The following is a 12,875-nucleotide window of genomic DNA, read 5'->3' as shown; positions in this document are numbered from 1 at the left end:
GGAAGGAAGAAGAAAAAAACTGAATGAGATTGGGGTTCTTAAAAAGCACATATATAAACAGTTTGAATTTTAGATATTACAATTGGAAAGTTTCAACAATATTTAGAATGTGTATTTGTACCTGAAGACAAAGAGATGCAAGTAACAGTCCATTATGATCAGTATTGACGATACTTTTTCAGTGTTTAAAATATATATATACATTTATTAAAAAAAAATATTAAAGCTGGATTACACTACATGACTAAACACAATCTGAACAGATTTGATCTCTATTACACATTTACCCACTATATAAGTGGCTACAGAAAAAAAAATGGGCATCACACACACATCAGTCAAATGACTTGCAGTTCAGTCATGAATCTCTACATGGCGCAAGCTTATAGGTTCTTTTATGCCCTCTCTTTGTCTAACATTTGCATTTCTCAGTTTTGCAGATAAGCCAGTTTCACTTTAGCACACTGCAAGAGTTTTTCTTTGAAACCTCCTATTTGCCAGGATCACCTGTCTTGATCTGCTACAAGAGGATTGTATGTATGTCTAATTGTGCAGCAGCAGCAGCATGTTCACATGCTAACACAGTATGTCTGTGTATGTTCTAGCTGTAGCAATTCTTCCTACTTGCTCTGCAGCAGCAGCAGCAGCAGCAGCAGCAGTGTATCAGATCAAGTCCACCAAGACCAAATCCTGAGGATCACACAGTACCCAACAGTCAAGTCGATCCTATCCGATCACAAACTCATGCAGAATCACACGCCCTCCCATTATAGCAGATGCATAACAGATGTAAACAAACATGGATGTATATACTGGCTGCTGTTTTTATTGATTGTTAAGTCGTGAAAAAAAATTTGGGTGATGTCTTGGTTGGAAAGATAGAGGTTTTGATGCAAGGTGAGTGGCATTAAAAGTGAAGCTCCACAAAGCTCTGCTTGTATTCCATCTCTATTTTTTTTAGCTTTGTGGCCACAGTGTGACTTCATATTTGAGTCATGGGCATTATTCTAGATTTCCTCTGTAGTCGGCTTTTAAATATTACACATGTTTCATATGCTTTGACTGGATGGAATCATAGTCTAATAATAAGTAATCAAGAGTCTGAGTCTGGGCCCATCATGAATCTGTACGACTGGCCCAAATATTTCAGACTGGAACAGACTAGCATCGACTAGCACTGGACTCGACCTAACAATAATCGTGGCTAAAATAATGTAGTTCATTCCAAGCCTTCAGATTGTTGCCAAAATACTAGTTGGGTTGCACCAAGGAGGTCTTTAATAACTACCCATTAGTATTCCAATTAATCGGAATGACAGCTGCCTGGCTGCCGTGTGCATAAAATATACTATTAAGAGCCCTCTTAAAAAAAATAAAATAAATCTGTCACTGGTAAAACATGTACTATAGGGGGGCGCTACTGAGGTTCACATGGAGTAGACGTGTTTCATCAAGCTCCTCCACGGCAAGTTTTTTAAGTTGATGGAATTCGTTGCCGTCTTACTATTTTATTTTACTATTTATTTCTTTTAAACTTCTACTTAGCTTGTGTCTCTCACCTGATACGTGAAAATGCCTTTAAAACCAGCAAAAGCCTCGAAAAGTTCTGGCCCTCAGCTAACGTTAGCTGTGACGAATCTAATCTCGCCGCTAGTTATGCTTCTACCGACGATATGCCATTGATGTTGGAAAAGATATGGAACAAGATTCTTGCAACCATAAATGAAAGGTTTGAAGAAGATTTTCGATCTCTACAGACATCGGTACGGGAAATTGCGGAGAAAATGGAGACAGTCGAGGGTCAGACTCGGGACCACGAGGACCACATATGCTCTCTCGAAGCGGCTATGTCAGATTTACAGAAGACGAATAATGCTCTGCAAATGAAGGTCAACGACTTAGAAGGGTGATCGCGACGCAACAATATAAAAATAATTGGTATTCCTGAAGGGAGGAGAAAGGAAGACCCACTGAGTTTGTTGCAGCGTTGATCCCAAAACTACTGGGCGAGACTCACTTTCAGGTACCGCTGGTCATTGACCGAGCTCACCGGGCTCTCAAGCCAAGGCCGTCAGATGGGGAGAGGCCCCGCATCATCACTGCACGAGTGCATTTCTTTCAAGAAAAGGAATTAATCCTTCGACTTCGCCGAGATCGCACCCTGGAGTATAACGGACACAAGGTATATATCTTTCCAGACTATACTGCAGAAGTGATGGAACAGCGAAGAGCATTCGGTGAGGTGATGCGTGACATGAGAGAGTTAAAAGTTGCACACAGTCTCCGATTTCCTGCGCGCCTCCGTGTTCAGCACAACGGACAGTTCAAGACCTTCACTGACCCTGCAGAGGCTACGAAATTTGTGGAGACCAGGCTGAGGAAAGAGTAGATAAATATGCCCAACACTGGTATCACTCTTGAAATGTAATTTATTAATTTTTATCTGATAAAAAAGGAGAAATTGCATATTTTCATTATCCTTTTGTACTGCCTGCAGATATGCTATTTTTGTTATGTTTTTGTTTTATTAAGAGTGTTTACAAAACGCATATATATATACACAGCGCTACCGTTAACTGTTCTAGAACTTGAAATGTTTATTACTTGGATGTGGAGTTGAGCGGGATCGAAGTGACTGGAGCTGGATCCCCCTACTACTTACGTGCGAGTGGTGTTCTCGGGTTCGAAAGGGGACAAAGTGCTTCAATTCAGGGAAGCCAGATGTGGGAGGAGGGGGGTTGACACTTTGTTCTAAGTCTGAATGTCGATGGGTGTTTTATGTTTTTTTTTTTTTTTTGTCGTTGTCGTTTGCCTCATTTCAATATCCCACTCTTTAACTGTTACGGAGGTTGATGACTAATATGAATGGGGAAGCTATTACATTGGCCTCTTGGAATGTTAGGGGCCTTGGCCATATAATTAAAAGAAGTAGAGTGTTTGCACATTTGAAATCACTTAAGGCGGATATAATATTTCTCAAGGAAACTCACCTTAATGTAAATCATCAAGGCAGACTCAGGACCAGCTGGATATCTCAAGTTTACCAGGCCCCATTCAATGCCAAAGCTAGAGGTGTAGCCATTATTTTCCGAAAGAATGTTAATTTTCGATTTTCATCCATGGTTGCGGATCCTCATGGTAGATATATAATGGTATCTGGACATATCAATTCTCTTCCCATAACTTTGCTTAATATTTATGGCCCCAATTTTGATGACTCAGAATTTTTTCGCAAAATCTTTAATGTAATTCCAGACGCAAATTCTTCAAACGTAATAATAGGTGGTGATTTCAACTGTTACTTAGATCCTTCTATGGACAGACTTTCCTCAAAACCACCACCCACAATTACCTCCATACAAAACTCTTCAAAACGTCTAGAAATAATCTAGAAACATGGTTGATATCTGGAGGCTACATCATCCGACAGATAGAGATTATTCATTTTATTCTCATGTCCACAAATCGTACACTAGAATTGATTACTTTTTAGTAACGTCTGAATTGGTTTCTAGTATTAGCAACACTAAATATCATAATATATTAATATCTGATCATAGTCCAGTTACATTTCAACTAGATAGTGTTTTGCCAAAGGAAAACTACAGTTGGCGCTTCAACCCAATGTTAATCCAAGATTCAACTTTTATATCTTATTCAGCTGAAAAAATAGATGAGTTTTTTGCAACTAACGACAATGGAGAGGTTTCAGATTCGACTTTGTGGGAAACATTTAAAGTTGTTATGCGAGGCCATATTATATCATTTGAATCATCCAAAAAACAGGCTTCGAAAAAAACGCCTTCGGAAAATAGAAGAAACGTTACTAGTGCTCGAACAAGCATGTAGGGTGTCACTCTCAAAGTCGGACTATAATAACATTTTAAAATTAAAGTACGAGTATAACTCAATCCTGAATGCGCAAATAAGTAACCTTCTCCTCAAACTCAAGCAGAAGCATTTTGAATTAGGGGATAAACCCGGCAGGTTGCTTGCAAGGCAATTGAGGGGAGAACAAGCTAAGAAGGCGATTCATATGGTAAAATCAAAAGCGGGCAGTTTAATAACTAATCCAAAAGAGATAAATGAATGTTTCATGGACTTTTATTCTGAATTATATACTTCTAAAGTTAAAGATATGGACCCTAATTACGATAGTTTTTTTTCCAAATTGAGTCTTCCTAAACTTAGTGAATTCTCTAGATCTGATCTAGAATCTGAACTCTTAATTGAAGATTTATTAGGGGCAATTCATGCTTTTCCATCTGGGAAAGCTGCAGGCCCTGATGGGTTTGGCTGTGAATTTTTTAAAGCTTTTAGTAAGAGGCTTGCTCCTTATATGCTGAGAATGCTACAAGATTCAATCCAAAGGAAGAAACTTCCTGATTCCCTATATGATGCAAATATTTGTGTCATTTTGAAAAAAGGAAAACTTGAGACTGATCCAGCTAGTTACAGACCCATTGCACACTTAAATTTTGATCAAAAAGTATTGACTAAAATATTGGCTTCCAGGTTAGCACAACACATCTCAACAATTATCGACCCTGACCAAACTGGATTTATTCCAGGAAGGTTTTCATTTTGTAATGTCTGCCTACTTCTTAATATTTTATATTCAGACCGTCAGTTAGCCAACAATTCTGCAGCTATTATTTCACTAGATGCTCAAAAGGCTTTCGAACAGATTGAATGGCCATATATGTTTGAGGCACTAAAACAGTTTGGATTTGGTGACAGATTTATCGACTGGATCAAAATGGTTTATTTCAGTCCATCCTCAACTATTTTGACTAATGGTATTAGATCCAGCTCTTTTAAATTGCACCGGGGTGTGCGACAGGGTGATCCTTTATCACCTCTTCTTTTCAACATCGCGCTTGAGCCATTAGCTGTAGGATTAAGAACTCATCCGCATATTCATGGTATTTCATTGGGGAATGCTGAAAGTCTGGTAAATATTTATGCTGATGATCTTTTACTGTGTGTTACTGATCCTGTGGTCGCTGTCCCTAAAATTTTAGATTACATTGAAACTTTTAGTAAACTTTCAGGATACTCAATAAATTGGAATAAATTTGTACCCCTATCAAATAACTTAAGTGATACCTTTTTGAAGAGTATACCATTTAAAATAGTGGAGGATCACTTTACATATCTTGGCCTGAAAATTCCAAAGAACCCTAAACATTTATTTAAATTAAATTTCTTAGACATGTTTAACAAACTCAAATTAAGCTTCGAAAGTTGGAAACTGCTTCCTTTATCGCTAATTGGCCGTGTGAATGTGATAAAGATGGTTACTCTGCCTAGGTTTCTATATCTCTTTCAAAATCTCCCTATTTATTTGCCAGCAACTTTTTTTAAGCAACTTGATTCAGCTATTCTGTCATTTGTATGGAACTATAAAACACCTCGCATAGCAAAAGCCCACTTGCAAAAACCTACTGATTGTGGCGGCCTCGGCCTTCCTATTTTTAAGCATTAATATTGGGCAGCAAATGCCAGAGCTCTCACCTTTTGGCAAAGGGGTTTCCTGGACAACATGCTACCTGAGACTTGCCCATTGTGGGTTCGCGCGGAGGCTATGTCAGTGCCGGAGTCCTCTCTCCCAACTTTACTTTTTACAGAGTGTAAATCTATCGGCAAAATAGGAAGCTATAATTTTGTATTGAGGAATTCTTTGAAGATTTTGAAGCAGATAAATAAATTCTATAAATTACCGAAGGTCTCACTCAATACTCCAATATCATGCAATCCTTCATTTGAGCCCTCTCAGATTGATGGTGCTTTTGTAGGATGGAGGAGAAAAGGTTTATGCTATATAGGAGACCTTTATATAGATGGAAAATGTGCATCCTTTTCACAACTTAAAAGTAAGTTTGCACTCCCACAGTCTCATTTCTTCCGCTACTTGCAAATTATAAATTATGTAAAGGAAAATATTCCACAGTTTATAGATAAACCCGAAAAACATTATTCACAACCTTTTATCTTCTAATCCTGAAACCAGACAATTAGTATCTTGTTTTGTTCGGGCTTTTGCAACATCTATTTGCACCAACCACCTTAAAGCCGTCTGGTCTACTGAACTGAACGATGAAGTGTCTGATGAGATATGGGAAGAAGGCCTATCGAGAATAAAGAGCTGTAAATTCGAGATACAAATTAATCCAGTTTAAAGTTATACACCGAATTCACTACTCCAAAACTAGATTAAGCAAAATATTTCCCTCCATATCTTCTCAATGTGATAGGTGCGGGATGGCGGAGGGGACATTGGCACATTTATTTTGGTTTTGCCCTAAATTATATGATTTCTGGTCTAAGATTTTTGAATTGTTTTCAAGCGCATATAGAATTAACATTCAACCCGACCACAATCTGGCTATTTTTAGCTATTCTGATGTAATGGATACTATTCCCCGTACTCTTCAGCATGCTCTAACAGTAGGCTTGATTGCGGCCAAAAAAGTAATACTCCTCAATTGGAAAAGTTCACAAGCGCCTTGTTTCCGGAGATGGTTAAGTGAGATGCTTTTTAATATCCAAATGGAACAGTTACATTTTGGGGAGTTCTGCTCACAAAAAAGATTTGAAACCACATGGCGACCTCTCCTGGGACTCTTGGTAGTTTAACATTTATTTTCCTCTCCTGTGGTGAATCTGCTGTTTTATAAAACAAATGAGAATATTGTAATTTATGTGTATTTATCTATTTTTCTTCTCAATAATAATTTTTATATATTTGTGGACTGAGGCAATCGGGATGTTTTTTTTTTTTTTTTGTGTCTTTGTTGTCCTGACTGTTTATGTTTTGTGTTTGTTCAAAACTGTTAATAAAAAGAATAATAATAAAAAAAACATGTACTATAAAACAGAAACTAAATAAAAGAATAAATATTAAGACTAAATACATTTGTGATTTATATGTTGCTTGCAAATGAAAAAAAAAAAAAAAAAAAGTTTTTTGGAATGGTAAAATATTAAATGGAAAAATATTTGTATTGCCTGAAAAATGGTGTGGTTATAGCAACTACCAGCAGGGGCTAACTGGCAGTGTTAATCTCGTCAATGAAATAACTGATGAAGATGTTCATTGACAACGTTTTTTTAATTTTGTCAATGATAAGAGAGTGAAAAAGACACATCATGTCGATAACAAACCCATTTTAAAACATACTGTTGATGAAAATATGAGAAAAAAAATACTGCAAGATATCAACAATGCACTAACACCATTTCATCTATTTATTGAAAAAATAAGTTATTGTATGTTGGGATTTCTTCAATTGATTTGCATGAGCTGAAAGAGTTAAACACCTGTACAATGAATGGGTTAATTACCTCAGTCAAACATATCTGTAACACACTGGACATGGAGACAGTGTTAGGATCCATGTGCAGGAAGTTTTTTTAAAAGAGACACAAGGAAACATCCAAAACAGCAGGCAGAGAGACATAGTAGGCAGATAAATCCACTAAACCAAATAGACAGTCAGGCAAACAAAACAAAAGGGGAATCCAAAAAGCAGTAAATCCAGAAAAAACAGGCAATGGTCATAACACGAATCAAGCAGCAATGGAAAAACACTCGGTAAGGCAGGGTAAACTGACAATATGAACTGCATGGCTATATATACACAAACACACATGTGGTAAACAGGAAATGAGCAGTGAAGAAATGGGTGAATCAGTATTCAGGAGAGGACTCCCTCTGGTGGTTGGTAGGATGGTTAACAACCTCAAATGTTACAGAACTCCCCCCTATTCTATAAACAACTCCTGGTGTTCTTCTGCTTGGACATACCTTTGCTCATGTTGCTGGACGATTAGGATGGGCTTGGTGGAACTCTTGAATCAGGGATGGGTCCAGTATGTCCTTGGCTGTTACCCACAATCTCTCCAGTCCGTAGCCTTCCCAGTCCACCTAGTATTGCATCTGGCTCCCTTGTCGCCTTTAGTCCATGATCTCTCTGAACGTATATGCTCCAATGGAGGCAGAGGCTCAGGATTTGTCATTTCAGGGCCAGACGCCGGGTGGACTGGTTTCAACAAGGACGCGTGGAATGGAGAGATGCGGTAGTTAGCAGGAAGCTCTAATTGGTAAGTAACTGAATTTTTAATGGACCCGCATACATTTGACTGAGATTCCTGCAGGGTATCCACAGCTTGAGATACCTTGTGGATAATCAGACCCTCTGTCCAGGCAGATAGTTGGGGTGAGGGCACCTCCACGGTCAGCCTGAAAGCGTTGCATTCGGACCGCACGCTGTAGCCGGACATGTGCACTGTCCCACACCATCTCACTCTGCCTAATCCAATCGTCCACTGCTGGCACTGTAGATGGATCTCCTGACCAAGGGAACATCGGGGGTTGGTAGCCCAGCACGCATTGGAAGGGGGTTAGCCTCGTAGAGGTATGAGTGAGGGAATTCTGTGCTTATTCAGCCCAGGGCAAGAAGTCGCTCCACTTCACCTGTTCACAGCTACAGTAGCTCCGAAGATATCTGCTAATCTCCTGGTTTAGACATTCCACTGGTCCATTGGCTTGGGAGTGATAGCCTGAGGTGAAACTCACATTGATGTCCAGTTGCTTACGTAATGCCAGCCAAACTCGGGATGTGAACCTCAATCGGGCACAATGTCTTGTAATCTATAGACTCTGAATATTTTGGAATAGAGAATTAGCAGTTTCCATAGCCGTGGGTAAACCCTTGAGGGGGACAAGTCTACATGATTTTGAAAATCAGTCAATAATTACCAGTATGGTGGTGTATCTGTTGGGAGTTTGGCATGTCGGTGACGAAATTAATGGACAGGTGACAGTGGTTGGAGTAATCCCGTGGGCAGTTTCCTGGGGGGTCGTAGATTGTGCACACACTTGACAAGACCTCACATAGTTAGTAACATCACAAATTACAGATGGCCACCAGAAGGAATTACATACCAGAGTGATTGTTTTTGGATGCCAGGTTGTCCGGTGCTCAATGAAGTGTGGACCCATTGGATAGTTCTCAGATATACAGCTTGTGGTACAATGTGCTTGGTTGGGGGGCAGTCAGGTGGTGACAGTTTGTGCGGTTGTGCTCATTGTATTTCTTCCATGATATCCCAACTAATCGGTGCAATGACAGATGGTGGTAAGATTGATCCAGGATTAGGTTGGTTGTGGGGTGGATCATACCTGCGTCAAAGTGCATCTGCTTAACTATTATTGCAGCCGGGGCGGTAAGTGACAGTAAAAGTGAACCTGGTGAAGAATAATGACCATCGGGCTTGATGTGGATTCAGTCTCTTTGCTGCCTTGATGTATTCAAGGTTCTTGTGATCAGTGATCACTTGGAACAGGTGGATTGCCCCCTCTAACCAGTGACACTACTCTTCGCATTCCTTGTTCCCCACATCCTAGTTTTGTTCAGCAGAATTTAACTTTCTGGAGAAAAATGCACAAGGGTAAAACTTGCCTGGGGTTCCATGATTTTGTGACAGGACCGCTCCAATCCCACAATCAGGGGTGTCAAATTCAATGACGAAAGAAAGATTGGTGTCGGGGTGTTTCAGTATAGGAGCGGTCTTGAAGCTTGACTTGAGGGAGACGAAGGCTTTGTATGCATTATCGTTCCATTGCAACTTATTGGGTTTTCCCTTGAGCAATGACATGAGTGGTACTGCAATGATACTGTAGTTTCAGATGAAATGGCGGTAGAAAGTGGCTAAGCCCAGAAACTGCTGTAGTTCTTTGATTTTGGAAGGTCGACACCATTCGGTAACTGCTTTTATTTTAGAGCCATCCATTTCTACACCTTGGTGGCTGATATTGTAACCTAGGAACGTGGTATGGGAGATATGAAACTCAAACACTGATTCAGTAGGTCTCTGAAAATCTCATTGAAAAAAGACTTGAAAACAGAGGGGGCAAGTGCACACGGCATGCCCAGATATACATAGCACCCCCCGTGGTGATGAATGCAGTTTTCCACTTGTCTCCTTCTCGGATTATGATGAGGTTATAAACACTTAGATCGAGCTTAGTATAAATCTTAACCTCACAAAATTGTTCAAGTGCTGAGGGGATAAGTGGCAGTGGGTAACGGTATTTCAGTTCAGGCCTCAATAGTCAATACATGGACATAAAGCTCCATCCTTTTGCTCCATGAAGAAAAAAAACTTGAGGTGGAGGGACGGATGTAACTGGAGACATGGGCTTCCTCGATGCAAGTTTCCATAGCTAGGGTCTCAGGGTGTGAAAATGGATCAGAGTTCCTTCTCGGTGGAGCTGTATCAGGCAGAAGTTCAATGGCGCAGCCCCATTGACGGTGAGGAGGCAGTTGAGTAGCTTTTACTTTACTAAAAACTTGAATTCTGCATACTCCTCGGGAATCATGATTACTGTTTTGAATTCAGGGCTTTCAATGCTAGTGGTAAGACAAGGCATGGAGACAATGTTCAAGACAGAAACTTGACAATTGCGTGAGCTCACCCTGGTTTCAGGATGTTGTGGATGGCCAGCCAAGGATGAGTTAGGATAGGAGCGTGATTAGGTGAGTTTGACATAGTGAAATGTGATCTCTACAGGCAACAAAAACTGTGAAGGATAGGTGATACAATTTGTGGTACTCACTTTCAGCTTTGATTCATGGGAACTTGATTTCTTGTGTGGGCATGCAGCATTGAGATGACCTGGTTCACCACAGTAATAAGAAAGTTTTTCGTTACATCAACGTTGGCATTCCTCCATAGAAACAAAGGCGTAAACAACTAGCATAGGAGCGGGTGATTCAGTGGATGCCTGTGCCTGTACGGAGACTAGAAGCGGAGTGAAACTGGGGCCGTGGAACATTACGAAGCATGTTATCCAACTTGATAGCCATGCCAATTAAATATGACGGAGTAGAACCCTCACACTTGCATGTCAGTTCCACATTGAGTTCTTGGTGAAGCTCCTCATGGAATGCAGTTTTCAGAGCGACATCATTCCACCCAATTTGAGCCACTAGCTGAACAGAGATATCTTGACCACCCGCTGGATACTCAAAGACTTCGTGGATCTGTTGAACGAAGTAGTCAAACAAGGTCTGGATTTGTGGATCTTTGTCCCAAACACCAGTGGCCCAATCGAGTGCTTTACCGCTAAGCAGAGACATCATAAAAAGGTACATTTCTTGGCGTCTTGATAAAATTATTCAGGTTGGTTAGAGAAATAGACTTTACACTGTCGTAAAAAACCCTGGCATTTCTCAGCAGAACCATCAATCTTGTAAGGAAGAGCAAAGCTTACCGGTTTAGCATGGGGAGCTGGCAGTGAGTGAATGTAGTTAGTCAAACATTTGTTGGCAGCTCGTAGGTTGTTCAGCTGGTCTTGATAACTTTTAAAACCTTTCACTGGTGTGAAAATGTGGCCTAGAGCTGAGATACTTCTGCTGTATCCATGGTAGGCGAAATATTCTGTAATGAACTAGCCATGGAAACGTTATTAGGATCCATGTGCAGGAAGTTTATTAAAAGAGACATGAGCAAACAATCCAAAACAGCAGGCAGAGAGATGTAGTTGTAAAGCAGGCAGATAAATCCAATAAACCAAACAGACAGTCCAACCAGGCAAACAAAACAAAGGGGAATCCAAAAAGCAGTAAATCCAGAAAAAACAGGCATCTGTCATAACATGAATAATGAAACAATTGCAATGGAAACAAGCTCGTATAAGGCAGTGTAAACTGGCAATACTTCGCAATGAAACATGGAACTGCTTGGTTATATATACATTTGGTAAATAGGAAATGAGCAGTGAAGAAATGGGTGAATTCGGGAGAGGGCTCTCTCTGGTGGTTGTTAGCATGGGTAACAACCTCAGATGTTACAATATCCTATATTTGTGACATTTATTAGCTATATCCTTAACATAATCATAATACTACAACTTACATCTGCACAAACAATGAAACGATTTAACTGGTGAACTTGAACTAAAAGTTTGGTTTGATACATATTTTTGTTATTTTGCAAAATATTGTCAACTAAAATGTGTTTTTGGTGACTAAAGTTATATGCCATTTTAGTCTGACTAATTATTCCTCAAATGAATGAATATGACATGAAATATTGTCTAAATAAGACAAAAGACAATTATGAATTTGTTCTTTTTAACATTTTACAAGTTCTATTAAATTCTGTTATTAATGTTTGTAAAAAATTGTACAGCACTTTGGTTACAACATTTGTTGTTTTTAAGTGTGCTTTATAAATAAACTTGACTTGACTTTATAAATAAACTGGACTTGACTTATGACTGAAATAAAGAAACCACATAAGTCATTGTATAATTCACTGGTTTCGATGTTATGCAAACAAAGCTAGAGCATGCAATGAACAAATGTGGTCCAGCTTACCCACAGGTGATGGGCTTCCTCCACTGCTGGGGGTGTTGAGGGTCTGTGTTGGAGAGGGCAGATTCAGGGTGCTGATGACCGAAGGGAAGAGGAAGGGGTAGACTTCCGCTCTATAGCGCCTCATCTGGATGAGCGTGGAACTACAGCGAGACTCCGTTGTTCTGCTCAATGTCTTCATTCCTCAGAGGAGGAGGATCCATCAAAGGCAAGAGAAAGGATTTGGGCTTGATTCTCTGCACAGCAGATATGGTGCACTTCCTCAACCCCATTGGAGAAAAGCCCCAGTATGCCTCTAGCATGTCACCATGAGGGACATCATAACTCTCTCCTCCAAAATAGACCAATCACAGAGCATAACTGGATCTGCTGTCACTCCGCATTATTCTAGAAGTAAAAAAAACAAAGATTTCTGGTCAATAATTGTAAAATCCTTAAAAAATCTTTGAAATGTCTTTCAGGTGCTACACAGAAAAATAATCATCAGAT

The 12,875-nt window shown here is 39.8% G+C and overlaps 1 protein-coding gene across 1 annotated transcript in view; it reads right to left on the bottom strand.

The window, feature by feature from the left end:
• The window catches only part of LOC127619620 (retinoic acid receptor beta-like), a 271,989-nt gene extending 259,422 nt beyond the window's left edge, over positions 1–12,567 (bottom strand). Inside the window, exon 1 of the mRNA XM_052092531.1 lies at positions 12,390–12,567. Coding sequence (XP_051948491.1) covers positions 12,390–12,567 — 178 coding nt within the window. The remainder of the gene's footprint in view (positions 1–12,389) is intronic.
• Positions 12,568–12,875: the final 308 nt, after the last annotated feature.

This window comes from Xyrauchen texanus, chromosome 26 (assembly GCF_025860055.1).
Source record: "Xyrauchen texanus isolate HMW12.3.18 chromosome 26, RBS_HiC_50CHRs, whole genome shotgun sequence".
NCBI classification, from domain to species: domain Eukaryota; kingdom Metazoa; phylum Chordata; class Actinopteri; order Cypriniformes; family Catostomidae; genus Xyrauchen; species Xyrauchen texanus.
This window is presented reverse-complemented; position numbering and strand designations above follow the sequence as displayed.